Raw genomic sequence first — 27,970 nt, forward strand, 5'->3', positions numbered from 1 at the left:
CCTCACCTACTTTTGGCAGAGTGTGCCCGCGGGCGCTGAGGCTGTGCGCTCTGAACCTCCCTGAACTCAGCTCTCAGACCTCTCTGGCTGCAGGTCTGGGGCTTGGACGGTGGCATCTCCTGGGAGAAAAGCCTCGAACTGTTCGAGAACAGTCACCATCGTGCTGTGTGACCTTAGGCAGGTCCCTTCCCCTCGCTGGGCTGCCTTAGTTGGCCTCAGATTCATTTTTGCCTGAAGTCGAAGAAGCTGGCAGGTGCCCTAATCCTTGGCTCCATGCTGGCTTCCTGAGTCAGAAGCCAATCGCCACACCCTGCTGTTGACACATGAGCTGGAAAGTGGCTGGTGCAGAGATGTCTCAGCTTCTGGAGGACTGGCCGTGTGGGTTGCACATGGGAGGCAGGTCCAAGTGCCCTCCTGACCTTGATGTGGATGCCTCTTAAAGATAGCCCTCCATGGCCTGTACCTTGAAATAGGCACCCCATCCTGAATCTACACAAACCTTTTCGAGACATTGTTGGCGGGGGGCGGGGGGGGGGTGGTTCAGGGTCCCTCCCTCTGATGGGTCTCTTAAGTCATGGGTGCCGCCACTGGGGACAGAGCTGGTTGGAAACCAACTTTTTGCTCTCTTGTAGGCTCAAGAGAGACTCCCAGGAGACCGGACCCGATGGCTTCGTGGGAGAGTTCCTGGTGGCCGCTGATCTGGATGGTCGTCATGCACTCTGCCTTCCTACAGGTACTGTGCAGGGGAAGAAGGGTGGTGAGCTTCCCTCTGCTTGCTCAGAAGCAGTGTTCTAGATCACCTAAGATGTGGTATGAGCAGTGTTCATCCTATCCCAGAGAGAATCTCATTTTCTCCCTTACCCCTGGCAAATGGCATTCTGGTTGACCTAGCTGTAAGAATGATCCAAATCCCTTGGGTCCTCGCGGAGCCCTGAGCAGGGCTCTGAGACCGCTTGGGTGCCATGTACCAGCAATGACTTGGGGGGCTGTCGTGGACCCTGTCTTTTCAGTCTAGAATGGCTGTCTGCATGTGCCCAGTGGAGGCTGGGCTGCTAAAGGCCAGGGCACAACGAAGGGGCTGAGCCCACTTTCTGACCTTTGCTCAGCCACGAAGTAAGTGTTCTGAGTTTACTTGTGTCAACACACATCACACTATTTTGCGGTTCTTTCTTAGGCTCCTGTCTCTCCCACTAGCCTGGGAGGGCCCAGCTCACCCCTTGCGTCCTCATTTGCCCACAGGGCAGACTGAAGTAAAGGTAGCATTGCCGGAGAGACAGGAGGAAGTGGCGGAGACAGTGACAAAGTGGATGGCTCATGCCCCATCTAGTGAGAACAGCCGCTGCCCCACTCCAGCGGAGCCAGGTGGGAACACAGGCCCAGAATTGCCGTATCTTCTACTTTTTTAAAGAGGGCTGGATCGTTCAGACCTCCTAGGAAACCTCCCAGGTTTTAAAGCCATGAAAGCCAGACATATATGTTTGCATCCTGGATTTCGCCTAGCAGTTTGGAGCCCATAGTCTAAAGGTGCAGACTGAGTCTTAGTGTGATGTCCCCAGGGCCACTGTTAGCCCAGTACAGCACCTTATGTGGGTTGGAACAAGGCAGTCCCTCTCTTCAGGCGTAACTTCTTGGGCATATGGCTCAGGGGCCTGTGTACCCTCCGGGTCTAGCAAAGGGCCTGGCCCTTTAGGAGGGCTTTGATATCTTTTCAACGAGGTTGCACACTTGAATAAAGAGACACACTGTGGGACAGATTGATCAGGCTGAGTCTCAGTTCACTTTCTCGGACACGGTGTTTCCGAAGCCTCTTTCAGCCCCAGTGCCCCACGATTGCGGTGGCTCGTGGAAGCTGGCTGTCAAGGTACGGTTTCTCCCCCGTGTCATTGATGCTGTTCCGTAATCACATTCTAATAGATACGTTTCGTTAGCACAAAAATATATATATATTTTTTAAATTTTTTTAACGTTTATTTATTTTTGAGACAGAGACAGAGCATGAACAGGGGAGGGGCAGAGAGAGAGGGAGACACAGAATCTGAAACAGGCTCCAGGCTCTGAGCAGTCAGCACAGAGCCCGATGCGGGGCTCAAACTCACGGACCGCGAGATCACGACCTGAGCCGAAGTCGGACGCTTAACCGACTGAGCCACTCAGGCGCCCCAGCACAAAAATATTTTTAGGGTGATTTTAGGGTTCCTGTAGTCAGTGAGGTGTAGGGTTGTGGCGAATGGCAGAGACTCACTTTTCGGTCCGGTCAGCAGATCTGAAACAGGCTGTGAGAGCTTCGCATATTTCTTCCTGGGCAAATGGGGCTGAGGCTTCAAGGCACAGCGTTTCGTTTTGTCTTCTCGCACCCTATAAAAAATTTAAATGTGCTTTGAGGCAGTCTGCTGACCTTTGGCCAAGGGCAGCGTTTGCCCAGCTTGAATCGCTCAGTGACCTCTTTTGGATTTTTCCATATCTATGTGCCTCTGGCAGTGCTGTTTCCACGTATGGGGCGGCGGGGGCAGGAGGTCGTGGAAGGAGGGTTCAGACTACAGCGCCCTCTACTCAGTCCACCGCTGGAATCCCGGCTGCACTACCTCCTGACCCGTCCACCCAGACTTCTCCGCATCTGTTTCCACATCCGTAGAGAGGGGTGTCTACCTCAGAGAACCATTTGAAGGAGTTAATCCGCTGCAAGTGGAGAGAAGGAGCAGACAAAACAAAAACAGTGTCTGGCGTGTAATAAGTGTGCAATAAACGTGAGCTCTCTGTGGGGGCTGTTGCCTGGGAACACCAGGGTTTAAGGGGTGCCTGCAGTTTCCGCTGTGGTACTGTAGGGGGCGCTCAGGAGGCGTCAGCCGGAGAGAGAAGGCGCTGTACAGGCGGGGAGGAGGTGGGGCCGACCTTCTCAGGGGAGTCTCCCGGCAGGTGTGAGTGGGATTAGCCAGGGCAGTCTCGCTATGTGGGCGGTGGGAGAATGTTCTAGTGTAGGGTAGGTCAGTCCTGAGATTCTACTTGTGGGTTGGACACTTGGCTGTCTGCCTAAGGTCAGCCTGGGTTTGATTCAAAGCTGCCCCTCTGGGATATCTTGAGATTTTGGTTCGTGTTTGGGGGGCCTTGAGTGTTCTTCAATATCTCCCCTTTCTTTGTTTTGTTTTTGTTTTTGTTTTCTTTTTGAGAGAGAGAGAGAGAGTGAGGGAAGGACTCAGGGAGAGGGAGAGAGAATCTTAAGCAGGGGCGCGACCCGGAGCTCCATCTCACCTGGGTGAGATCAAGACCTGAGCAGAAATCAAGAGTCGGACACTTAAAGACTCAAGACTGAGCCGCCCGGGCGCCCCTCCCCTTGCCTTGTCAGTGTGGCCGCTAGGTGGCTGGTAGGGAATTAAAAGATGCGAAGCCGAGCCACAAGGAGCAGGGGTGTGCCAACTCGTTTAATAAAAACTAGATTTCCTTTATTAAATCAGCAAAAAACTTAACCTCTTCTATTCACTGACCGCAAGCAGTTGTGACAGATCGCAGAGCAAACGCATGAGGTCGGCCGCCTTGTGTTTTTCTAATTTGTTCTTGAGTGTTTCTGGAGCAGCTTCCTGTTTCCCTCGCCCTTCTGGGTCAGGGGCCCCGGCCGCGTCCTGTCGCCCCAGGTCCTCTCCTTGGGGACCCCGGTCTTCCCTGAGAAGTCAGCTGCCACCGCTCCAGTGCTCCCCTGCAGCTGCCTGCTTTGGGAAGGTCTTACACCCACTCAGGGGGTATGAACACGCTGCCAGTCGCCGGCTCCAGCCACGCTTTGGCCCATCCCCTCCATGTCCATTCCTTAGTGACGTCTTGGGCAGATTTACTTTCATTTTTTTTTCATTTTAAAAAAGTCCAGTCCGATTTCAAATTTGGATTCCCCGCTTTGGTTTCAATGTCACCTCCCTTCTGTCTCGTGTAGGCTCCACACGTGGCTCCAGGCATGTGACGTGACGTCCTGCCGTGGTCTTTCTCGTCTCACCTCAACCAGTGGTGAGGACTGGTTCGGGGATACTTCTGCTGGGTCCAGCCTTCCTGGCACTGGAAACAAGGAGGGGGGACGGGGAGAAGAGCAGACAGCTTTCTGTGTAACTGGACACCTCTCTCTGGTAGTTGCCACTGCCTGTCGGGCTGTCGGCGACTCTCCTGTCCTCGGGTGGCTGGTGTGAGTTCTTCAGTTCTCCCTTTCCTGGAGCAGGAGGCCCAGCGTGCCCATTGCTGCTGAGTTCTCCTTGCCTAGCGGGCAGCTTCGTGGGGTGGGGTCCAGGCATGCAAGGCGTTGTAAACCCAGCTCCCTAGCAGAACACACGGACTCACCCCATCACCATCTCGTCCACCTGCAACAGACGTCGCATTGTGTGTCAGCCACACTCCAGTTAAAGAGAGACACCCCAGCTCCCTTTGTCATTGCCCGCTTGATCTGTAGGGAACGCACGCTTCCTTGCCGTGCAGACGGTGGAGGCATCGGATTCTCCACGCCGCCTCCTCTCTCTGTCCTGCCAGCCGCCTTCGGTTCTCCACTTCTTGCTCGGGGAGGCCCAGGGACGTATCAGCAGAGCCAGTCTGAGCGGATGCACATCTGGGGAGTGGAAGGCCAGTCTTGCCTTGCAGCCCCCCCCCCCGCCCCTCGTGCGTTCTCTGTGAATGATCTTTTTCTTCAGTGAATCTCAGTCGGGCTTAGAGAGTAGGGAGGTGATGCAGGACTTGGCCTTGCCCCTCCCTGCGAGCTCTGCGGCAGGTGTGTGCCTCATGTTAGCCCCTCTCTTTAGAATGTGAGGTCCTTACCTCCCCTTTGTCACCACTTTGGCCCTTAAGACCAATGTCTTAAGGTCTTAAGGTCATTGGGAAAGGTCCCATTGAATGTCTTGACTCCAAAAGTAGACACTGAGCTCTAGTTAGTGCGAGTCGTGGTTGCTGTTCTGGTCCCAGCGATTTGGGTTTCAGTGGTTCTGGTCTGAAGTTTTAAGGGTTGTTCTTTCATGTGGTTCTTGGCAGTTCTGGTCTCACTGATCCCCTCCGGTGTTATTTCTGGTCTTTGATCCTTCCTTCTGGTTCCATCAGTTCTGGAATCGAGAGGAGTTGTGGTCTCAGAGACTCTGGATATTTTGGTGGTTCGGGTCTCAACAGCAGTTTTGTCTGGGTGGCCGTCACCTTGGTGGAGGCCTCGGCGTCTGTGGTGTTGGCTCTCATCTCGGTGTTGGCTGTGGCCATGGTGGTGGCTCTTCCCTTCTCTCACCACAGACATTACACCATAATAATTAGACCGCTTGGCCTTCACCCCGTCCCTGTTGCATCAGAAGGCAGAATCCAAGCACAGGTGCAGAAATCCCCCTTCTCCTCAGAACCTGTCCCCTGACCCGGGAGAGGAGGGCGGCAGACTCAGCCGAGGTGACAGGTGTGTCGGTGTGCTCTTGATTGACTTGGGTCCTGCATGGGCAGTGGTTGTAGAGCCACGCACACCTACGCTCACCCTTCACAGTGGCTTCTTACGGCACCACGGAACCCCCAGTAGAACCGTTTTCCATCCCTCTTACTCTCACCTGCCTGATCCCCCACCTTCAGGACTTCCTGGCCAAGTTCTGGGGCATTTTTCCGGCCACTCCCCATCTAGAGAAGAGGTCTAAGAGAATGACAGTGATGAGTCGATTGAGCTCCTTGCCATAGCTTGACATCCTGTGTCGAGCGGCACTGACCGCTAGCAGGTAAGTTATGTGCATAAAAATTTAAGTTGTAGAGGGGCGCCTGGGTGGCGCAGTCGGTTAAGCATCCGACTTCAGCCAGGTCACGATCTCGCGGTCCGTGAGTTCGAGCCCCGTGTCGGGCTCTGGGCTGATGGCTCAGAGCCTGGAGCCTGTTTCCGATTCTGTGTCTCCCTCTCTCTCTGCCCCTCCCCCGTTCATGCTCTGTCTCTCTCTGTCCCAAAAAAATAAATAAACGTTAAAAAAAAAATAAAAAAAAAAATAAAAAAAAAAATTTAAGTTGTAGAAACATAGCGGAGGTAGATAATGAAAGGAAAATCAAAGTAAAAAATCTGCCTTACCCCTACCACCCAGCAACTATCGATGTTTTCATGTGTGATCTTCCAGGCTTTGTCTATGCACCGATGTCATATAAATACACGTGTCATGTTTTGATTAGTGGGATCATGCTAAACACACTGTTAGACATCATTGTTTTCAGTCAGTATATCATGAATATTTCTCCCTGTCGGTATGTATATGTCTGCGTTTCCATTTGGAATGGCGGTGTTCATTGCACTTATGGATATACCGTAATAATTTGTTTACACACGTTGTTTCTTTGTTGGACCTTTGGGTTGTTTCCAAGATGGTTCGGTCGCCTGTGTTTGCCATCAGCTACCTGTGATGGACATCTTACGCTCACGTCTTTGCTTACTTATTTGAATATTCCTTAGAGTAATTTTTCCGTAGTTGAATGTGCTTTGCTACACATTTGGTACACCTCGTGGCGCTTTTTCTCTTCATCCTGTTTTATTCTGGGTGGAGTTCTTCCAGCACTCTGGGTTTTATGTCACACGTGCATTCCCTGAGTGACGTCCCCCTCCACAGTGATTTGGGATGCAGATTCCAAGCTGTGCTGATTGACATGACAGATCCTGAGCAGAAGGACTTAAGCTTGTCCTGGAGGCAGAGTCCGCCTTCTTACCAAGCTGCCCCCAAGGCCTGCACCTGTAGGATGGAGTCATTGGGTAGATCCCGTGAGAATCCAGTGGAAGAATGCAGGGGAGCCCTCTCCTCATTTGTCATTGTGACGCCTGATGCCTTTCTCTTTGTCTCTGTGTCCTTCCCATCTCTGGCTCTTTTTACAAGCTGCTCAGTTCCAGAATTCTGCACATTGTCTCTTCTGTCTTCATACGCTCTCCCCAGGCATCTTCCGTCAGTCACTCCTCTGGGTTTGTCTCCAGAGCCTCCTGCCTGGGGCTTATCACCAGGGGACCCAGATCTCAGAGTGATTCAGGCTTTCAAAAGTTCTCTTCAAGTAAGTTTCTGCATACAATCAAAAGATAAAAAGGTATCTTCTATTTTACATTAACTTCTAAATGTAAACATTGGAAATAAAACACAAGTTTGGTAAGTCTCTTTTGGCTTTTCTTTTCTTTTCTTTTCTTTTCTTTTCTTTTCTTTTCTTTTTTCTTTTCCTTTCCTTTCCTTTCCTTTCCTTTCCTTTAGTTCCTTTTCCTGTCTTTTCTTTTTTCTTTTTCTTTTCTTCCTTTCCTTTCCTTTCGTTCCTTTTCCTTTCTTTTCTTTTCTGTTTTCTTTTCTTTCCTTTTTTCCCTTTTTTTCTAACTCAAACACTTCTCCAAAATGGAAGAGGCGCAACATCTCGGAGAGGCTTCTGACTGTCTCTTCCGTGAACTGCACATCAATATCCATGAGCTACTAGTCAGCTCCCTAGGATATTCCCTGGGGGCCTTAAACATGATACCTCCTAAAGGGAAGTCCTCAATGCCCTCCCCCCCCCCACCCCACCAACTCTGTCTCAGTGCTTAGATTCTCCATCATTTGGTCATTTGAGCCAGAATCCTGGGATCACCATAGATGTGTTCTTTGCTGCCCTGCCCTGTACCCATTCTGCCACCAACTTCCATTTGTTCCATCTCAGAAATGCCTCTTAAATCAGTTTCCACCCCTCTGCTTCCATTGATACCATATGTTTGAAGAGTAGGGTACGTGGTGGCACCAGGTATAAACAAAGGCAGTTTGTGGTCATACCGGACAGGACCTTGCTGAGCAAGTTGAATAAGTCATTGATAAAGAGGGCTTTCTTTGGCGGGCAGCATGGAGTCCTGTGGGTGTTCAGGAGGTGATGGGAGGCACCATTAAGATTCCCTCGGACCACTGGTGATGCACATGAGCAGAGGGTACTCGTGAGGCAGCTGGCACCGGTCCAGGTTGGTAATGAGTCCTTCAACTCAGTTCACGAGAGTGTGTGGGTGGGAGTTAGCCATGGACAAGAGGGTGAGTATGGAAACATTTTAGAACCTGATGAGCTAGATCCTGACAAGTGATCGTGTGGGATAGAGAGGGGCGGGGGAAGAATTGGAGATTTCTTCAGGTTTTGAACAAGTTTTAGGGGCACGTGAAAATGAAAACTTACCCTGATCTTGTGAAATGGTTGGTGATGGCTGAAGGAATAGTTTCAGGGCAAGATGTCGATTGCAGAAGGTGAGGCACTGAATAAAGGACATGTGTGATGCTCTTTGAGAGGGAAGTAGGCTGAGCAGAGTGAGCATTTCAGTATATATGTACTCCTCAGGGAAGTATCTAGGAGAAAAGAAGGGATTAAAGATACAAGAGGAAAAAACCAATTTTACGTAATTGTTTCATAACAGAAAAGTGGGCAGCGTTCCCCCACTACGTTGCTAATGGATCTAAAAGCACCAAAGCTGACATCTTATGGAAACCACATTGCAAGGTTTATGATTGTGATTGCTCTCGGTTTATTTTTACAAAGATGCTAATTTCCATAAATAGCATGGAAGCATAAAGCAATTTCCTCTCCAAGTATTTTATGCAATTACTTTCTGGAATTTGTCAGCACTGAACAGCTCCAGCCAATGTATGCTATAAATTATTGTGGTCAAATACTCAGAAATGCATTTGTTCTCCAAGCCTTCGCTTATAAATATAATAGCCTTTTATTTTGAAAATACTTTTTAAAAAGGAAGAATACCTATTTTATTAATAAGAACTCATTTATGGCATTAAAGGACTTTAAATTCTCTTCACTCTTTTGAAATTTCCATTGTATTTTTTCCTGATTTAAAAATATAAAACATATTTATTAGAAAAAATATGGAGAACACAGGGAAAGACAAAAATGCTAAAAATAACCATTAATTCTACCAATTATTAGGATTTTGTGGTATATATGTATTGCTAATATTCTTCCTGGAATATTAACATGTGTAAGCATCTTTTAAAAAGTGATTACACTGTATTTTGGTTATAACTTTTTAAATATTTAACAGTGTGAGGAATATTTCCATATGTCCTCAAATATTTTTTCTATAGTAGTATTTAATGTTTTCATAATACTGCATCATTTAGATGTCCTATATTTTGTTAACTAATTCTTTACTGCTGAACCTTCAGGTTGATTGGTTTTTTTGCTATTACAAATAATGCTGCTACAAAAACTCAAGCAGAACCATCCTTGCTCACATTTGTGATTATTTTCTTTGAATACATTTCTGGAAAAATGTATTCGTTGAGACATAATTTGGGGGTCAAAAGCTATGTGCAGTTTTAAGACCTTAAATTTATATGATCAAATTGTCTTTTCAGAAAGCTTCTATCAATGTGTGTTCTTACTTTGCAAAAGTTAGCAATATCAGACTTAATTAAGGAAATCTTAGTAATGAGAGATTCTCAAAAATACTTTTGGGCTCTCCTTATTACTGGTTTCGTGTAAGGTTTCCTTAAGACGTTAGAAATAGTATAACAGATTTTATCTTCATATTTTTGCCTATATTTTTCTACTGAGAATTTCTTGTTAATTTGTAAGTGTTCTTTATATATAAAGTATATTAACCTCCTGTCTTTCACATGTTGCAAGTAATTTTCCCATTTTGTCATTAATTTTTATCTTTATATTTTGGATACACTGACATAATTTTCAAGTCGTATACTTTGCCTCTGCATCATGCTTGGAAATAACTGAGAGAAAATATATGCACGTCTGTCTTCTTCTAGTCTTTTTTTAAACATTAACATTTTAATTTTGGAATATATTTAGTTAATTAATCTGTCAGTGTCTTCCTGTGCTAATACCATATTTTTTAACAAACTATTTTACTATAGCTTTATGGTGTGTTCAGTATCTATTAAGTCAAGACCTGTCTTCATTATTATAGTTTTGACTAATCCAGAGGTCTTTCAAAGGATTTGGTCAAGTTCCAAGCACAAAAATTCTGCTGTTTTAAATGGGATTTGGTGTAATGGGGGAGTAACAAGGATTTTTTTCCCTCAAAACTACACAAAACAGACACACAACAAAAAGAACAAAGTTTATCTTCAGTGTAACAAGGAAATGGAACTGGCCTCTCAACACAAACCGTGAAGCATTTTTTTCTGAGTTCTGTGGATTCTAGACCTGAGTGAGAGAGGATCCTGGAGGCTGACATGTGTCTCCTTGGACTGTGAGCAGGACAGAGATTTCCCCAAGGGTGACTGTCACAAATTGTGCCTATCTAATAAACTTTTGGTAAGGACAGTGGCATTGGGAGCCTTGATGGGGCTCAAAAAGAAGTGGGTATTGTCCCCAAAGAGGCCTTACTTGACATCAAAAATGGCAAGTGACCCAGAGTTGAAGGGGAAAATTCTTGACACACATTTTTTTTTGTCTAGATGTTCAAGGTGACCTTCTGCCCAGGGAGTCTGCTGAAGGGGAAAGGGAAAGGGGATGAGGTAGGGGGAGGGAGCCGCACTTCCCAGAACAAAAGGCTGTGGATTAGGGGCTCCTCCTAGACCTCACGGACCTTCCAGTGGTGACAGTAAAAGGAAGATACTGTTCTCGAGAAAAGGAGAGACCTTAATTAGAGGATGAGCCAGACAGCAAAGCAGAATTGAAGCACTGGATGGCTCATCCCTCACGTCCTCCCCTCCCTCCTCCCTGTGCTGCTCTTCAGCAGTGCCGACTCCATGAGGAAAAGGAACACAGTGGGTTAAGCAGCTGGGGATGTGCCAGATCAACGGACCTTCTACCCAATGGAATATGAACAAACGAATACATGACAATCGAAAACTGATGAAAGAAGATCCAACATACGTATAGTTAATATATCTTAAAAAGAAGAAAAAAATCAACGAGTTAAAACGTTTCTCACTTTTTCCCTGAGGTCTTTGTAAATATCGACTCCGGGCCTTTTGGCGTTGGATATTACTGAAGAGAACTGTGTGGCCAATCTGATTTTTTCCCCTTGTGTGTGCCTTGGTTTGTCTGCCATGATAGCTATGTGATTTCTTCTCTGTTCTGAAGTCCTGTATTTTCATCTGGACATTATGTATATAATTTTTATGTAAATAGTTTTTTTTTTATCTTTATAAGTGTGTATTGTGTGTGCAGGAAAGGCTTTTTACTGTGATCTTCAAATTTGTAATGTTTTGGGGCACCTGGGTGGCTCATTCAGTTAAGCATCCGACTTTGGCTCAGGTCATGATCTCATGGTTCCTTTGGCGTTGGACCCTGCACTGACAGCTCAGAGCCTGGAGCCTGCTTTGGATTCTTTATCTTTCTCTCTCCCTCTGCTCCTTCTTTGCTCTCTCTCTCTCTCTCTCTCTCTGTCTCTCTCTCTCTCTCTCAAAAACAAATAAACTTAAAAAAAGACAAATTTGTAACGTTTTTATTTTTTATTTTCACCATTCTTTTTCTAAGCTCACTTTTTCCACAATCTTATATGTTTTCTTTAAACTTTAATATTTCCACTGAGCTTTTTAAAAGAGCGATCAGGTTGTCTATAATTTATCTGTGGCTGTTGTTCTGAGAAATTTATCTAGTGATACGTGTTCATTGACTACATTTTGCTTATGTTTCTATTTAAAAAAAAATTGTATTTGTTGACCTTGTGAGGGTTCTGTTCTGATGGGGATTTTTTAGAATGGGGGTCTGCTCCATGTGTCTCTTGTCCCCCCTTGGTGAGACCAGCAGGCTAGCCAGGGGTCTTCCTCTCTTGATAACAGACACACACGGGAATAAGTCCGAGTGCACAACGGTCTTTCTTGTGACTTGTACTGGAGCCATTTTTGCTAACATCCCATTGGCCAAAGCAACTCACATAGTGGAAGCCATAGTCAGGGAGTGGGGAGGTACCTTGACCTGCTGTGAAGCCTGGGCAAGTTATAAAGCTAAGCCCCAATCACTGGGGTGGGCAGGTAAGCTCCTCCCATAGAGATTATGTGTGTGTGAATGTGTGTGTGGTAGTGGGGGGTGAGGGGTAGGAGTGAATTTTTTTTTTAATGTTTATTTTTGAGAGAGACAGAGACAGAGTGCAAGCAGGGGAGGGGCAGAGAGAGAAGGAGACACAGAATCCGAAGCAGATTCCAGGCTGTGAGCTGTCAGCACAGAGCCTGACATGAGGCTTGAACTCACGAACCGTGAGATCATGACCTGAGCCAAAGTTGGACGCTCAACTGACTGAGCCACCCAGATGCTCTGTGAGTATTTTCAGTTAATCTAATCTAATCTGGTAAATCCAGGATTTTCTTTTTTTTTTTTTTCAAAGTTTGATTTTAACTCCAGGTAGTTAATATACAGTGTTAAATTAGTTTCAGGTATACAATATAGTGGTTCAATAATTCCATACATCACCCGGTGCTCTTTACGGCAGATATATTCCTTAATCCCCATCACTTATTTCCCCCACCCCCTCACCCACTTCCCCTCTGGTAACCATCAGTATGTTCTCTATAGTTAAGAATCCATTTTGTGGCTTATCTCTCTCTCTCTCTTTTTTCCCTTTGCTCATTTGTTTTGTTTCTCAAATTCCACATATGAGTGAAATCATATGGTATTTGTCTTTCTCTGACTGACTTATTTTGCTTAGCCTAATACACTCTAGCTCCATCCATGTCATTGCAAATGGCAAGATGTCATTCTTTCTTTATGGCTGAATAATATTCATTTGCATGAGTGAGTGAGTGAGTGTGTATGTGTGTGTGTGTGTGTGTGTGTGTGTGTGTGTGTGTGTGTGTATCACATCTTCTTTATCCATTCATCAACTGATAGACACAAAACCAGGCTTTTCAACAGAGTGTAGATAGCTCTGGAGAGCACGCTTTAATCACCACATTTACACCATCATCATCAACTAATATCACTGAACTGGGAAATTGTAGCAGTGTCTCACTTTGCGATGTAAAGTCAGCCAGGAAGAAGTATACTTTACATCATGACTCAATGCATGTATGTATATATGTGTTCATATTACTGGAACAAAAGTTTCAAGAAACAAGGCTTATCCTTTCTATGAAGCCTTCATGGTGACATTTGCTTTTTTACCCAGTCCATTCCACTTGATCCTATGGGGAAAAAAATGGCTGGTTAAGACCTAATAAATTAAATTCATGACCCACTAGTGGGCTGTGTTTACAGTTTGAGAAAACACCACCCCAGTCAATAGACCCCATACTCTGTGTCCTTTTGTGTGTATTGATTGTCCTTCTCTGACATTTGGCTGGAGGGAGAGGGTTGATGAGGGTTGATCTGGTTACCCCTCACCCAGTGTAGCTCTGGTCTCCCCGGAGTGGTAGGTTCTTCTGCTGAACTGTTGCCAATGGTGTGCCCGGAGAAGTGTCATTGCCAGCATGCATGTTATCAAGGCTCTTCAGAATGATCTAGATGCTCATATTCTTTTACTCCTCTGACCTACTAACACAATGAATCATATCAGTGAGCTCCCTAATATCGAATCATCTCTGTGCTCCTGGCATTAACTGTACTTGGCCATGATATATTGTCTTTTTAATATTCAGCTGGATTCGGTTTGCACATATTTTGTTGGAAAGTACAACATCTGTATTCATAAGTAATGTTGGTTAGTATTATATTTTTCAGGTTTTTATGTCAAGATTTTTGTTCACTTCATAAAAATGGGTTAGAGCATTTTCCATCATTTTTTTTTCTTTTCTTGATCTGTTTAAATAGCAAAGGAATAACCTGTTCCTTGAAGATTTGAAAGAACTTGATAGTAAATGGGGCACAGAACCTTTTTGGGAAAGTATTCTCTGAAGGCTTTTTAAAAATTTTATATGATTATTGGAATATTCAGGTTTTCTCTCTTTTTTATTTTTTTTTTAATGTTTGTTTTTGAGAGAGAGAGAGGTAGAGGTAGACCGTGAGTGGGGGAGGGGCAGAGAGAGAGGGAGCCACGGAATCCAAAGCAAGCTCCGGGCTCTTAGCTGTCAGCACAGAGCCCGACGTGGGGCTCGAACTCGTGAACCGTAGTGAGATCATGACCTGAGTCGAAGTCGGACGCTTAACCGACTGAGCCACCCAAGTGCCCCATCAAAAAAAATTTTTTTAAAGATTTATTAACTTCATCACCCTTAAATCTAGAGAGAAGCAACTGCCTTGGTTTTCAGAGCCTGGAATTCTGAGCGTTGGTGTAGCTCATTTAGGAGTATATTTTAAGCAATGCTATGAAATGGATTAACTATGACTTTATAATTTTATGAAAAAAAGAGGCCCATACATGTTAAAGTCCAAAAATACAGTGCCCGTCAGTTGGGGGAGGGGTGGGTAAAATTACAAGGAAACTTGCTGTTACTCAGTGGGATCTGGGAGACAGGACTCCAGATGATTCTGGAAAGGAGAAAGCAGGCAGAATCTTCTGCTGGGGTGAAGGCAGGGCTTATGAAGACATCTTCTGCTTGTCTGGTTCGGCTCATTGGTTTGGATTCATGCCCGTTTGCTGGGACTGAGGGTTGGAGGTACTGATGGAAAGACGCCAGCCCGAAGGTCCAGGGCATGGCTGTCCTTCTCAAGGAAGGGTTGCCCATCTGTTAACAATAACTTGTGTTCATCCTTCGCTCGGGTTGGGAGGGAAGAGAAGAAGGGAATGTGTGCGATGGGCAGGTTGAAGCGGGTCCAATGCCCTGTGGCTGCTTAAAACAAATTCCTTTCAACGCACACTTTGCACTTAGAACACAGAGCCTCCTTTCCCTGGAGCGGTGGCCAGTGGAACAGTAGCTACTAATACTCCCTCCTTCATGGTCCTCTGATGAGAGAAGACCTTCCCAGACCCTGGCCAGGCCTTTGCCTCGTGCTTCAGGACGGGCTTTGTGGCCTTGCGTCCTGGCGGAAGCCCGGTGGCTGTGAGCTGACCTCCAGGCCCTCCCTCCCATCCTTGGGAGGCCCAGCATGTGGCAGGCGTCACCGTTCACGGCTTCGAGGGGCAGAGCACTTGCGCTGCAGGCTCTGTAAACCCTTTCTGGGATGCATCTGCAGCTTCCATTGTGAGAGCCAGGAGCGCATTTGGTGCGGGGAGTAGGGAAGGGATGCGTGGCGTGGCAGGTGGCCACGGTCTGGTGGGCTCCGTTCAGCCCCGGTGGGAGGCCGCTGTTCACCTGGGTGGTGCCCGCTGTGTACCGGGCTGCTGACTGCCGGTGGCTGGCACGTCCTTGGCAATGTACTTAGCGACCTGGCACTTTAGCAGACAACGGGAGGAGCCCAACACAGGCTGCAGAATGAGCGAGCTGCGGTTGATTATGTAGTTAATTGATGAAGCCAATAAATAGGCACCCACACACATAGGGGCACACGGTGACACAGACGGTGTGCCGATGCAGGCTCCCGTCCTTCCTCAGTAGGGCATTGGTGAATCCCTTGGGAGTGACAGGCCACGTGTCTCCGTCCTTGTTGACCTCATTCTGGTTGTTTCCTGTGTCATCCGCTGATCTGCTTTGGGGCCCACCCCAGGACACAGGTGTTTTGAGCAAGCCTTGGCTCCCAGGATTCTCCCTTGGCTAGCCCTTGAGTGGTTTCCTGGAGAGAGTTAACGGATTTTTCCAGTCTAGGAATAGCCAAGGAAGCTTGTCCTTCCAAAGGCACGTGGCACATAGGACGTGGGCATCTTTCTGTAACTGCCATGTGGATGTACTCACTGAGCTCAGAGCTCTGTTTTGTATTCAAAGACAGTGGGGTTAGCACATAAGTCTGAGATTCAATTAACAAGTCCATTGACTGACAGTCCCTGATGAGGTCAAGAAAGAAAGAGATCTTCGTGTAAACTAACAGGAGACCAGAGCTGGCGGTAGAAGTTCACAGGGCGGCCTAATCTGTGTTCCGCATTTAGAATTCAGATATCCTTCCCCGCTTTCTCTTTGATAGAATGGTCAGGATAACGAAGGCGTTGTAGCTTCTCTGGTATGTTAGAATTCTCTCTGTGGGGTTTGCTGTTTGCAAGTATTTTTTCCTGGTCTGTAGCTTGATTTTTTAAAATCCTCTGACGTATGGTCTTTTGTAGACCAAAAGTTGTCAGTTTTGATGAAGTCAAGTTTATCCGTTTTTTTCTTTCTTTTTTCAATTGTTTTAATGTTTATTTATTTTTTAGAGAGACAGAGACAGAGCACAAGTTGGGGAGGGTAAGAGAGAAAGGGAGACACAGAATCCGAAGCAGGTTCCAGGCTATGAGCGGTCAGCACAGAGCCCGATGCAAGGCTCGAACTCATGAACTGTGAGATCATGACCTGAGCTGAAGTTAGATGCTTAACCAACTGAGCCACCCAGGTGCCCCTCATTTTGTTTTGTTTTGTATTTTTTTTTCATTTGTGAATCATGGTGTTTGTTGTCATGGCTAAGAACTCTGCCCAGCCCTAGGTCCTGAAGATTTTCTCCTATGCTTTCTTCTCAAAGTTTCATATTTTGTTATACTTTGTGTTTAAATTCGTGATTCATTTTGAATTTTGTATAAGGTGTGAGGTTAAAGGTAAGGCTTACTCTTGCCTGTAGATGTCCAAATGCTCCAGTGTCATTTGTTGAAAAAACTATCCTTCTTCCAATGAATTACTTCTGCTCCTTTGTCTGAAATCCTTTGGGAAAATACCTGTGGGGGGTTACTTCCGGACTCTACATTTTGTCCCATTCATCAATATGTCTATCCCTCCTCCAACATGACATTGTCTCTGTTACCGTAACTATAAAGTAAGTATTAAAGTCGAGTACAATGCTCCTTTCCTACCTTATTAACTTCTTTATCAAGATTACTTAAGCTATTCTAGTACCTTTGCATTTCCATATAATTTTGGAATAAGCTTGTATATGTACAAAAAGTCTTCCTAGAATTTTGATAGGAGTGATGTTGAACCTGTTGATAAGTTTGAGGGAGGATAAACATCTTAACTATCTTGAGTCTTCCAATCCATGAACATGGTCTGACTTTTTATTATTTACATCAATTCTGACTTCTTCTGTAAGTGTTTTGTAAAATCCTGAACATGTCTTTTAGATTTGTACCTACACGGTTCCTCTTTTTTTGAATGGTTGTAAATGGTATTGGGGTTTGCATTTCATTATCCACATGTTAATTGCAAATGCATAGGAAACAATTGGTTTTTGGGTATTGCTCTTAGAGCCTACAACCTTTCTAAACTCGTATATTGTTTCTAGGAGGTGTGTGTGTGTGTGTGCGTGTGTGTATTCCTTAGGATTCTGTAAATAGATGACGTGGAGTAAGGTGTAAAATTAAGGCCCGATATTATGTGCTATGTCGATATCTGGGGAAACTGGGAGGGTCTAGAACGGTCTTACTATAGGTTCTCTTCCCCACTCTGCTCCCACAGATATGGTCCCCTAGACAAGCAACCTTCCTTATGTAGAGGGCCAGGCAAGATTCCTGCTTTTTTTTTTTTACTACTTATTTTTATTTTTGAGAGAGAGATAGAGCATGAGTGGCAGAAGGGCAGAGAGAGAGGGAGTTGTGGAATCTGAAGCAGGCTCCAGGCTCCGAGCTGTCAGCACAGAGCCCGATGTGCGGCTCGAACTCACAAACCGTGAGATCATGACCTGAGCTGAAGTTGGATGCTTAACCGACTGAGCCACCCAGATGCCCCTATTCCTGCTTAGATCCGAGTAGTGGATTTCAGTTCCTTGCCAGACTACAGAATTACTCAAACAAGCCAATCACATCCCCCATAAGGAACCAAGAGGTCACGTCTTGATAATACCTGCCTGCCTGCCTCTGTCCCTGCTTGTTTATTCTGTTCCCCAGTGACACCCCCATGTGCCACTGCATGGCATGATGTGTCCTCTTCTCCCTGGGCTATGAGTATGTGATTAGTAATCCGTTGTCTGTCTCATTGGTCCAGTGTCAGCTGTCAGGTGTCTGGCCATTCCTATAACCCTGGAGGAGAATCCCTCCCTCTCCAGTTGGGCAAATTGGAAGTGATTAAACAGATAATCACGTCATCTCTTCCTTTCAATCTGTATGCTTCATTGAGGTTTGTTTTCAATGTCCCAGAATGCGGTCTCTCTTGGTGAACGTTCCATTAGACGAAAGAATGTATATTCTGCTGTTGTTGGGTGGAGTGTTCGTTAAATATCAGTTACGTTTGGCTCTTCGACAGTATTGTTTACTTCTTCTCTATCCTTGCTCATTTCCTCGCTAGTTATTCAGTCAATTACTGAGAGGAGGGTGTTGAAATCCCCATTGTGGATTTGTCTGTTTTTCCTTTCAGCTTTATCAGTTTTTGCTTCACGTGTTTTGAAGCTCTGTTGTTTGGCACATAAACATTTAAAATTCCTGTGTTTGCTTGGTGGACTATTCCTCTGGGTCCCTGGTAATTTTCTTTGCTCTGGAGTTCATCAGATATTAATGTAGTCTCTCCTTTGTAAAAATTGCTCTTAAACATAATACTAGCACAATATAAAATTTCCTTTTACTTTAGTATTCTTTCATTTTCAACTTATCTATATATACCGTTATATCTGAAGGGAGTTCCTTATAGAGAGAATATAGTTGAGTTGTCTGTCTGTCTAGTGCATTCTACCAGTCTTTATCTGGTATACCTGTGCGTTTGGTGTATTTCGATCATTTACATTTAATGTGTTTATTGATATGTTACAATTGTATGTTATGTTAGGACTTTAGCCTGCTGTTATTTTTCTTGTTTCCTCTGTTTCTCTCTCTTTTTAAAAAAAAATTTTTTTTAACATTTTATTTTTTTAAGAGACAGAGGGGGACAGAACACGAGCAGGCGAGGGTCAGAGAGAGAGGGAGACACAGAATCCAAAGAAGGCTCCAGCCTCTTAGAGCTGTCAGCACAGAGCCCGATGAGGGGCTCACACCCATGAAAGAGAGATCATGATCTGAGCCAAAGTCAGAAGCTTAACTGACTGAGCCACCCAGGTGTCCCTCTCTCTCTCTTTTTAAAAAATACTTAGTTTTGAGACAGAGAGCATGAGTGGGGGAGGGGCAGAGAGAGAGGGAGACACAGGATCCAAGTCACATGGCCACACCTGACTTCCAGGGGATGGGAATGTGGACTCCTGCCATGGACCCAAGAAGGAAACTGGGTGTCTTTAGTGAACAAAACATCTGTTCTACCATAGTTTCCCCATTGTTTGCTTGGGTACCATAGAAATCCATCTTTAAGATTGTGAGGAATGGATCTGGGAAGAGTTACGCAACTACCACCAGCCTGGCTGTAGCCGTAGTTACAGCTGACATCTGATTGGCTGGTGCCTGTGCCTTACTAGTTGTTAAATACTTTAAATACCGTTCTTGATCATATAGTTTCTTTTATCACAACTTTATTCATCCAGCACCATAAAGGGCTGATTGTGGGAGCTGGGAGCACAGACTCGTTTTGGTGTGGCTTCTCGCTTTCCCAGCTACCTTTGACTTTGAGCCATGGTTAGAGACTTCCAGTTAAGTTGTTCCTGCCTCCCCTGTCTTTGTTATGGTTCCCAGCTGTCATCCCTCCACATCTCGGAGTGATGTCATCCCTCCACATCTAGATTTTGTTTACTTACTCCCATAATGTTCCTAGGCACCACTTCCCTAAGAACGGACGTTTAAAAACCTGCCCTGGGGCGCCTGGGTGGCTCACTTGGTTGAACATCCAACTCTTGATTTTCGCTCAGGTCACGATCTCACAGTTGGTGGGATTGAGCCTCGCTCAGTGCAGAGCCTACATAAGATTCTCTCTCTCTCCCTCTGCCCTTATCCTGCATGCACCTACACACACTCTCTCTCTGGAAAAAAAAAAAAAAGATTTTCTCTCTCTCCCTCTGCCTCTCCCCCCACTCGTGTGTGCTTTTTCTCTCTCTGTCTCTCTCTCTAAGAAAATAACAAAAATAATAAAAATAAGGATCTGCCCTTAGTGACTTTTTCTTCATCTGGTCCTGCCTGCACTTGATAAAAAAAAAAAAAAAATCTTAGAATTTGTATCATATGATTAGCATCATTTCAAGTCTCTTATTCAAAACTATTGGTATTCCGAAGGTCTGTTTTTCTTGGGTCATTTGGGACAGTTTCTGGGTAGGGGAACTTGATCATGTCAGTTACCTGAATGCTGATGTTTTGACCCTCTGGCTCTTGGGGTGGGCTCAGCACTGTAGCAGTTTTCTCCGCATCGTCTCTGGCATCATGTGGGGTAGACCAGTTGTGTTTAAAAACTCAGGGATAGGAGGGGCGCCTGGATAGCTCAGTCAGTTGAATGTCTGACTCTTGATTTCGGTTCAGGTCATGATCTCAGGGTCATGGGATTGAGCCTGTTTGAGATTCAGTCTGTCTCCTTGTGCCCCTCTCCCCTGCTTGCGTGCACGCGCTCTGTCTGTCTCTCTCTCTCTCTCTCAAAACAAACAAAACAAAACCCCCTCAGGGATAGGACAAACAGAACACCAAAGATCACGGAGCCCCCAAACCAACCTAACAAGGTCTCGGGACAGGCGAGGGTCAGAATGAAGACTAGATCCTCTTCTCTAGTTCACTTGGTGTTTTGTACTAGACAACCTACGGCATCAGTGCCAGTGGCTCGTGGCTGAGTCACTCTGCCTGGCACTCTCTAGGGCACATTTTCCTTTGCGTCTTTTCTGTGCTTCCTCTTCCACCCATTTTACCCCTCTTCCCCCACATATGTCAGGTCTGCCGAAGGAGCCTACCGGTAGAGCTCATCCTTGCTCTTGGCACTAGGTACCGAATAGATTACTATGTGTTGGAAGGAGGAGACATGTCTAGTTGGAGAACATTGGTGTGAAAGGGTAGGGAGATTCAGTATTTTGTTTATTGTACCGGGAAGCGTGATAGTGCTGTAGTCTAAATAATACTAATTGGGCTTTCTCTTGGCTTGGCCTGAATCATGCTGTTCTCCTTAAATTTTCCATCAGAGAGCAGATGTCATCCAATGACTTTCCTACAACTGTTTGCTTTCTTAGAAGTCGGCTGTGTTTATTTCTGCAGTTACAAAAATGTGTTGTTTATAACTCGTGAAGAAATGTGAATGGATTCTGATTTGCTTCCCATCCTCTTTTCTCACTGGGTCATTACCCGGCCCGCTGTCAGGTGGACCAAACAGGCTCCATGGTGTGGCGGTGGAGGGAGACATCCCAGGTAGGCCTTCAGAGTTGCCTCATTCATCAGAGGTTAAGGAGTAAAAGGAAGTTGACTGGGAAATACTTGGACTTAGGCCACGTAATCAGTTTCAGGTATTGGCTCAAAAAAACTGGTCATCCTTTGAGCCAAGATGAAATCAATGGGCAGAATGGAAGTAGGTAGACAGTTGCTCACACCTTCTATTTGCGGTCAGTGAGGAACCACTGTTGAGTTGTTACTCTGCCTTTGTATGTGGCTCACCATTTCTCCCAAATAGTTGGCTGGTCGTGTGTCCATGCCTCAGCCGAGCTGAACTCCTGTTCACACTTTCTTCTGCTCATTCTCCCCCCTCAGTCCTTTCTCCACGTGCCCCTCTGTTCTTAATTCTGGCTATCTTTCCAGATTCAAGACGATCGCAGAGTCTTTCCCAACCCTCTCGCTTCCATAAATCTCTCCTTTCTCGTGTCCTACCTTGTCACTGAATTCTTTCTGTACGTGTCTTTTCCTCCCATTGGACTTCACATTTGACTTTTCTCGCTCATTCCTTGGGGTCTGTGTCTGCTTTCCCTTTGGGCCTGAAGTCTAGCCACATCCTTGGGCATTGGGAGGACTCATTTGAGGGCATGCTCTCTGCTTTGGAGGAAGTTCATGTTGAGTTGGGGAGAGACAAGTAGGTGACGTGAGAAGCATAGAATGGGTCCTGATGTAGCTTTCCACCTTCCCGGTGTCTGATGCAGCCATGCCCCTGGGCCCTTGCCAAGTTTGGTAGAGTGTCCCTTGTTCCTCCCAGTCTGGGGCCTTTTCCGCATCTGCCCCATACTTTCAAAACTTGAGCCTCCCAGGTGCCTGGGTGGCTCCGTCGTTTAAGTGTCCAGCTTTGGCTCAGGTCATGATCTCACAGTTTGTGAGTTCGAGCCCTGCATTGGGCTCTGTGTTCATAGTGTGGAGCCTGCTTGGGATTCTCTGTCTCTCTCTCTCTCTCTCTGACCTTCCTCTGCTTGCTTTTTCTCTCTCTCAAACTTAACAACAAAGCAAAACGAAAAAAATGAAACTGAGCCAATCATATGGGGCAACCTTGGCCGTGAGACCTCCCAAAGGCCTGGCTTAGCCTTTGACAGCCTGAGACCGTTTATTCTAACCTCTTTTGTTTGTATTTTCTCATTCTGCTGTTTGGGAAAACATTTAGAGTTTCTCCCTCATATAATAGTACTTTATGTCCCTGGCTGCATGCTTTATGCTGGTACTCGGATCTTAGGGCTTCCTGGTAGATTGGAAATTCAAAGCGAAGCTTACCTGTTTATGACTTGTCAAGACCAGCATTGATTTATCTTCTGAGAATCCTTGCTTATTTCTTGTAAGTATTGTGTTGTTTTTGAGATTGATGCTTAGTTTGCTAAGATCTTTCTACTGTGTAATAATTAAGAATTAGAAAGGATTAAATAGTAATAATACAGTGCATACTCACGTACCACCTTTTAGTGTAGGAAATAAAATATTGTCAATACAAAGACTCTCTCTTTTTCTTTCCCTTTTGTCCCCACAGGTAATGACTCTTTGAATTAAAAAAAAATTTTTTTTAATGTTTATTTATTTTTGAGAGAGAGATACAGAGTGTGAGCAGGGGAGGGGCAGAGAGAGAGGGAGACACAGAATCCAAAGCAGGCTCCAGGCTCTGAGCTGTCAGCCCAGAGCCCGACACAGGGCTTGAATTCACGACCCGTGAGATCATGACCTGAGCCGAAGTCGGACGCTCAACCGACTGAGCCACCCAGGCTCCCCGACTCTTTTGAATTTTGAGTTTATAATTCCCTTCCTTTTCTTTATACTTTTCCTGAATAAGTAAAGGATGTGGTGTTGTTTTGTACTTTTCAAGCTTAATATAAATGCAAAGAGACCTTGAGTGTTCTGTAGCTTGCTTTTCTTAGCAGTCTGAGCAGTGAGATTCACCGATGTTGTGAAATGTAGCTTTAATTCATTTATTTTTGTTGCTGAACAATTCTGTACATCTTCTTTTTGGAGATTAGTTTCTCTAAGGTCTGTGCCTAGGAGTGGAATTTCTGGGTGAAATGATGCATCCGTCTTCAACTTTACCAGCTACTGCCAAATTATATTTTCCAAAGTCATGGCACCTATTTATGGTCTAGCCAAAAAATCCAGGAATACCCACACCATAGTAGCTCCAGCCTGATGTGGTCAGGCTTTTTCATTTTTGTCAGTTTCTTGGTTGTTAAATGGCACCCTTTTGGTGTTGTAATTTGTATTTTCTTGATTACTAGTAAAATGCTCACCTTTTCATATTTACTGGCATTTGGGTTTCCTCTTGAGAGTTGCTTATTCATGCTTTTTGCTCATGAGTTTTCCTGGTGTTTTGGTCTCACTTATTTGTAGATCGTAGCTCTGTAATCTAGACACTAATCCTTTGTCGTTCACATGTCTTTTCTCAGTCAGTGGCCTATATTTTCACCTTTTATGGGGAACAAAGGTGTCCGTGGGAATTTTAATGTAGCTTCTCCCTAGCGTTATACGTATATCCCTGGAGACTAGGGGTTTTGGTCTCTTTTGTGCGGCGATGTATCCCAGGTGCCTGGAGCGGTATACGGTCAGTGGCTGAGTTTCCGAAATATTAATTGAATAAAGGAGTGGATAAGCATTTATCCCTCTTGTCATTTATAGTTTGCCTTTTTTCTGGGTCTTTTTAGAGAAATCCCTTCTTGCCTCGACGCTGCGCAGATATCCTTGCCACAGATCTATATTTTCCTCTCAGTGCTGAGCCTCGTTAATTTTTTTTTGCCCAAGGAAAAATTATTTTATATCCTGTACGGCTCTGTGAAGAGGAAATGAATGCGTTTTCCAGCGGGCTTTGCTGCTTATTAGCCATGAGGATAGACAGCTCTCTTTACCTCGAGAACCTCAGTGTTGACCCCTTATTTGAGAAAGGGGGAATGATGTGAACTTGCCTTGCAGGGCTGATGTGAGGTTACCTTAGATAGACTGTGCCAAGCACCTGGTACATGCCTGGGACGTAGTAGGCCTTCAGGAATGTGGCTGCCCGTTCCTGCTCTCTCGTTCCTTCACTGAGGACAGCAAGGCCCCCGGAACATGAGACCGTCTTTCCCGGTGACTTCCCCGTGGACGTGTAGAAACCCCACGATGGGCTCTTTTCGGCCTCTTTTTGTCAGCTGGCCCCTTCCCCCCCACCCCCCCACCCCACTACCCCACTCCTTCCTCCTGGTCTGGCCTCATCTCCTCAGCCTGGGTTTCTGCCCTAAGCCAAGTAGCAGACGTCTCTTTTTTACAACCTGTCATGAACCCCTGAGTAGGTGCAGGCAGGCCTTCGAGCCACAACGCTGAGCTTCCCTCTAAAACACTTAAAGACACTTTTCATCAGAACAGAGCTGTTTCAAAAAAAATTGTTTTAATGTTTATTCATTTTTTGAGAGAGAGAGAGAGAGACAACTGGGGGTGGGGCAGAGAGAGCGGGAAACACAGAATCCGAAGCAGGCTCCGGGCTCCGAGCTGTCAGCCCAGAGCCGGACATGGGGCTCGAACCCACGAACCGCGAGATTGTGACCTGAGCCGAAGTCGGACGCCTGACCGACCGAGCCACCCAGGCGCCCCTGGGCATCGCTTCTAACAGCGGGCGTGAGCTAGGCCGAGGAAAATCGGTGTAGCCACGCTGTTTGTGTCATGTTCACATGCGGCTGCTGGGAACGGAAGGCGTGGAAGATGCTTCGTGTTCTTACGTAGCACGCACCACCACAGTGGGGATGTTTGTGCTGTTTTACGGCTCCTTGCTCAAGAGCCACGTCGAACGTAGTTGTTTGGTTTCATTTTGGCATTGGCGTGCGGGACTTTTGAGGTGCCATCTTGCAGGTAGGCCTCTCACGCTGGTTTGTGTTTGATGGCCTTTCTCCTCAGAGCCAATAATTGAGGCGCGGTTGGAGACCCCTTAGCATGGAGACTGCGACGCCAACAGGGCCTGATTATCCCTTTCTGAAGCCCCTCCCCAGGTCTCATGCTTAGTCGTGGCCCCAACGCGGCCTCTTGGTGAGTAGGGGGCGCCAGAAACAGCCCCCTGTCTTGGGTCAGTGGGCTTCCTTCTCTTCAAAACTTTCGGGGAAGTAAGGACTACTCCAGGATCCTGTCTTGTGTCGTTCAGCAGAGATGTGATGCCAGTCACAGAGGTAACCCTACACTTTCTAGTGGCCACATTAATAAGTGAAAAGAAACAAGATTGGTTTTTGCAGTATGTTTCATTTTGCCCCAAATACCCAAGTGTTATTTCAACATGTAATCAATACACAACTTCTTAATGTATTGATTTGGGTTTGTTTCTTTTTTTTCCATCCAGAGTATTTGAAACCAGGTGTTTATTTTCCACTGACAGCCCATGTCAGTTCAGAATACAGGAGTCCCCCTCTTATTCCTGGTCACATTTGCCACAGTTTCAGGTCCCTGGGCTCTGCTGCGGCCCTGAGGCAGATGATGCTCTTTCTGATGCGTCGTGAGGTCAGTAGCAGCCTCACACTACGTCACGCGTCCGCGTCCCTCGCCTCACCTTGTCTCCTGCTCTCGCAGGCGTTGTGTCTGTCACCTCGGCACAGGAAGGGTTATTAGCACAGACCAGGAGGATATTTGGAGAGAGAGATCACAGTCACATAACTTCAGTGCAGCGTATCGTGCCAGGTTCTATTTTATTATTGTTTTTTGTTGTTAATCTCGTACTGGGCCTAATTTGTACGTTAAACCTGATCATAGGTATGTACGTATAGAAAAAAAATAGCGTGTACAGGGTTTGGTGTAATCTGTGGTTGCAGGCATCCGTGGGGGTCTCGGAGCAGATAAGGGGGGGATGACTGTAGTCATGTTTCAGATACTCAGTTGCCATGTCGCCTAGTGGCTAGTGGTGTGTCGGAAAGTGGGACTTCTCGGGAAGACGTGGGAATCGGCATTCCGTGCCCCGTGTCTCCTGCATCACTTCGACCGCAACTGGCTAATTTCTGGTGTCCTTTGCTCCTCGCAGGGAGATAACCGGGGTGGGGCCGGATCTTCCATGGGCTGGAGTAGGTAGAAGCCCCATTCCCCTTGCTTTTCCGCACCGATTAGCTACTTAGGACTTAAATGTGTTCCGGAAAGTTAATATTTACACACGAGTAACTTTGAGTGTTGTTTCAGCACTCCCCAGTGTTAGTTTTTAGGTTGGGAGGTAAAGCAGGCATATAATTAGCATATTTTAAAATTGGCAAAATTTGCCCGAAATGCTCTTATGATAATTGCTTTAGAATATAAATTTCTTGAGGGGAGAACTGTGTCTGTGGCTCTTACTGTCGTGTCCTCAGTGCCTCCCGCATGGCCTGGCACAGACCTGCTGCTCAAAAATACTGAAGGAATGCATCCGTGAATGTGCTAAGGTGTTTTATCTTCCCCGGTGTCCTATTTGTATTGTAGGTTTAGCTATGTTAGCTTTTTAAAAAAAAATTTTTTTTAATCTTTATGTATTTTTGAGAGAGAGACAGAGTGTGAGCAGGGGAGGAGCAGAGAGAGAGGGGGACACAGAATCTGAAACAGGCTCCAGGCCCCGAGCTGTCAGCACAGAGCCCGACGTGGGACTCGAACTCACGAACCGTGAGATCATGACCTGAGCTGAAGTTGGACGCTCAACCAACTGAGCCACCCTAGCTATGTTAGCTTTTAAACTTGGATTTGTTTTGAGATTGTATTTGGGATGCAGAATTTTTTTCTGCACATTAAAACATTTTTTCTTAATGTTTATTTTTGAGAGACAGAAAGAGAGCACAAGAAGGGGGAGGGACAGAGAGAGAGGGAGACACAGAATCTGAAACAGGCTCCAGGCTCTGAGCTGTCAGCACAGAGCCTGATGCGGGGCTTGAACCCATGAACCGTGAGATCGTGACCAGAGCCGAAGTTAGACGCTTAACCAACTGAGCCACCCAGGTCCCCCCAGTGCACATTTTTAAAGTTAGGATTGCAGTGTGTTCTTTATTTGAATTTAAACATTTGAAAGTCCAGTTTGCTATATTGTGTTTCAGACATGAACCTTGCCAGCAGTGGGTCGTATTTTAAAAAGTCTTTGCCAATCCGATAAGCATTTGGAATTTATTTTTTATTGCTGGTGACATTCCTAAGCTTAATAGCTATGTTCATTTCTTCTTTTATGGGTTTCCTATTCATGTTTTTGCCCATTTTTCTATTAAGCTATTCCTCATCTTCTTACTGATTTTTAAAAGTGATTTTAATTAATAGCTAATAGTTAATAACCTTTTCCCTGTTAGTTATGTTTGAAATATTTTAATGTTTTATTTTTCACTTAGAAGTTTTTCTGAAAGGAATTTTTTAAAAGTTTTTATTTAAATCCCAGTTAGTTAACATACGGTGTAATATCAATTTCAGGTGTACAATATAGTGATTCAACACTTCAGTACATCACCAGATACTCATCACAACAAGTACCCTCCCACCTCCCCTCTGGGGACCAGCAGGGTGTTCTCTATAGTGAAGAGTCTGTTTCTTGGTTTACCTCTCTCTTTTTTCCCCCTCTGCTTGTTTTTGTATCTTAAATTCCACCTGTGAGTAAATTCGTTGGTAATTATCTTTCTCTGACTGAGTTATTTCACTTAGCATTATACTCTCTAGCTCCATCCATGCTATTGCAAATGGCAAGATTTCATTCTTTTTTTATGGCTGGGTAATATTCATTGTGTGTGGGGCTGTGTGTGTGTGTGTGTGTGGCTGCACCAGTTTGCATTCCCATCAGCAGTGTAAGAGGGTTCCCCTTTCTCCACATCCTCACCAACACCTGTTGTTTCCTGTGTTGTGTTGTTAATTTTGGCCATTCTGACAGATGTGAGATGCTATCTCATTGTAGTTGTAATTTGCGTTTCCCTGATGACGAGTGATGTTGCA

The 27,970-nt window shown here is 45.6% G+C and overlaps 1 protein-coding gene across 2 annotated transcripts in view; it reads left to right on the forward strand.

Annotated features, from left to right (window-relative positions):
* The window catches only part of ADAMTSL3 (ADAMTS like 3), a 353,901-nt gene that overhangs the window by 1,310 nt on the left and 324,621 nt on the right, over positions 1-27,970 (forward strand). For both annotated transcript variants that reach the window (XM_086711720.1, XM_086711719.1), the window contains exon 2: positions 633-733. In XM_086711720.1, the coding sequence (XP_086567846.1) occupies positions 665-733 (69 nt within the window). In that variant the 5' untranslated portion in view covers positions 633-664. The remainder of the gene's footprint in view (positions 1-632; positions 734-27,970) is intronic.

This window comes from Puma concolor, chromosome B3 (genome assembly GCF_028749965.1).
Source record: "Puma concolor isolate L17-30 chromosome B3, mPumCon1.1.hap2, whole genome shotgun sequence".
In the NCBI taxonomy this organism is placed as follows: domain Eukaryota; kingdom Metazoa; phylum Chordata; class Mammalia; order Carnivora; family Felidae; genus Puma; species Puma concolor.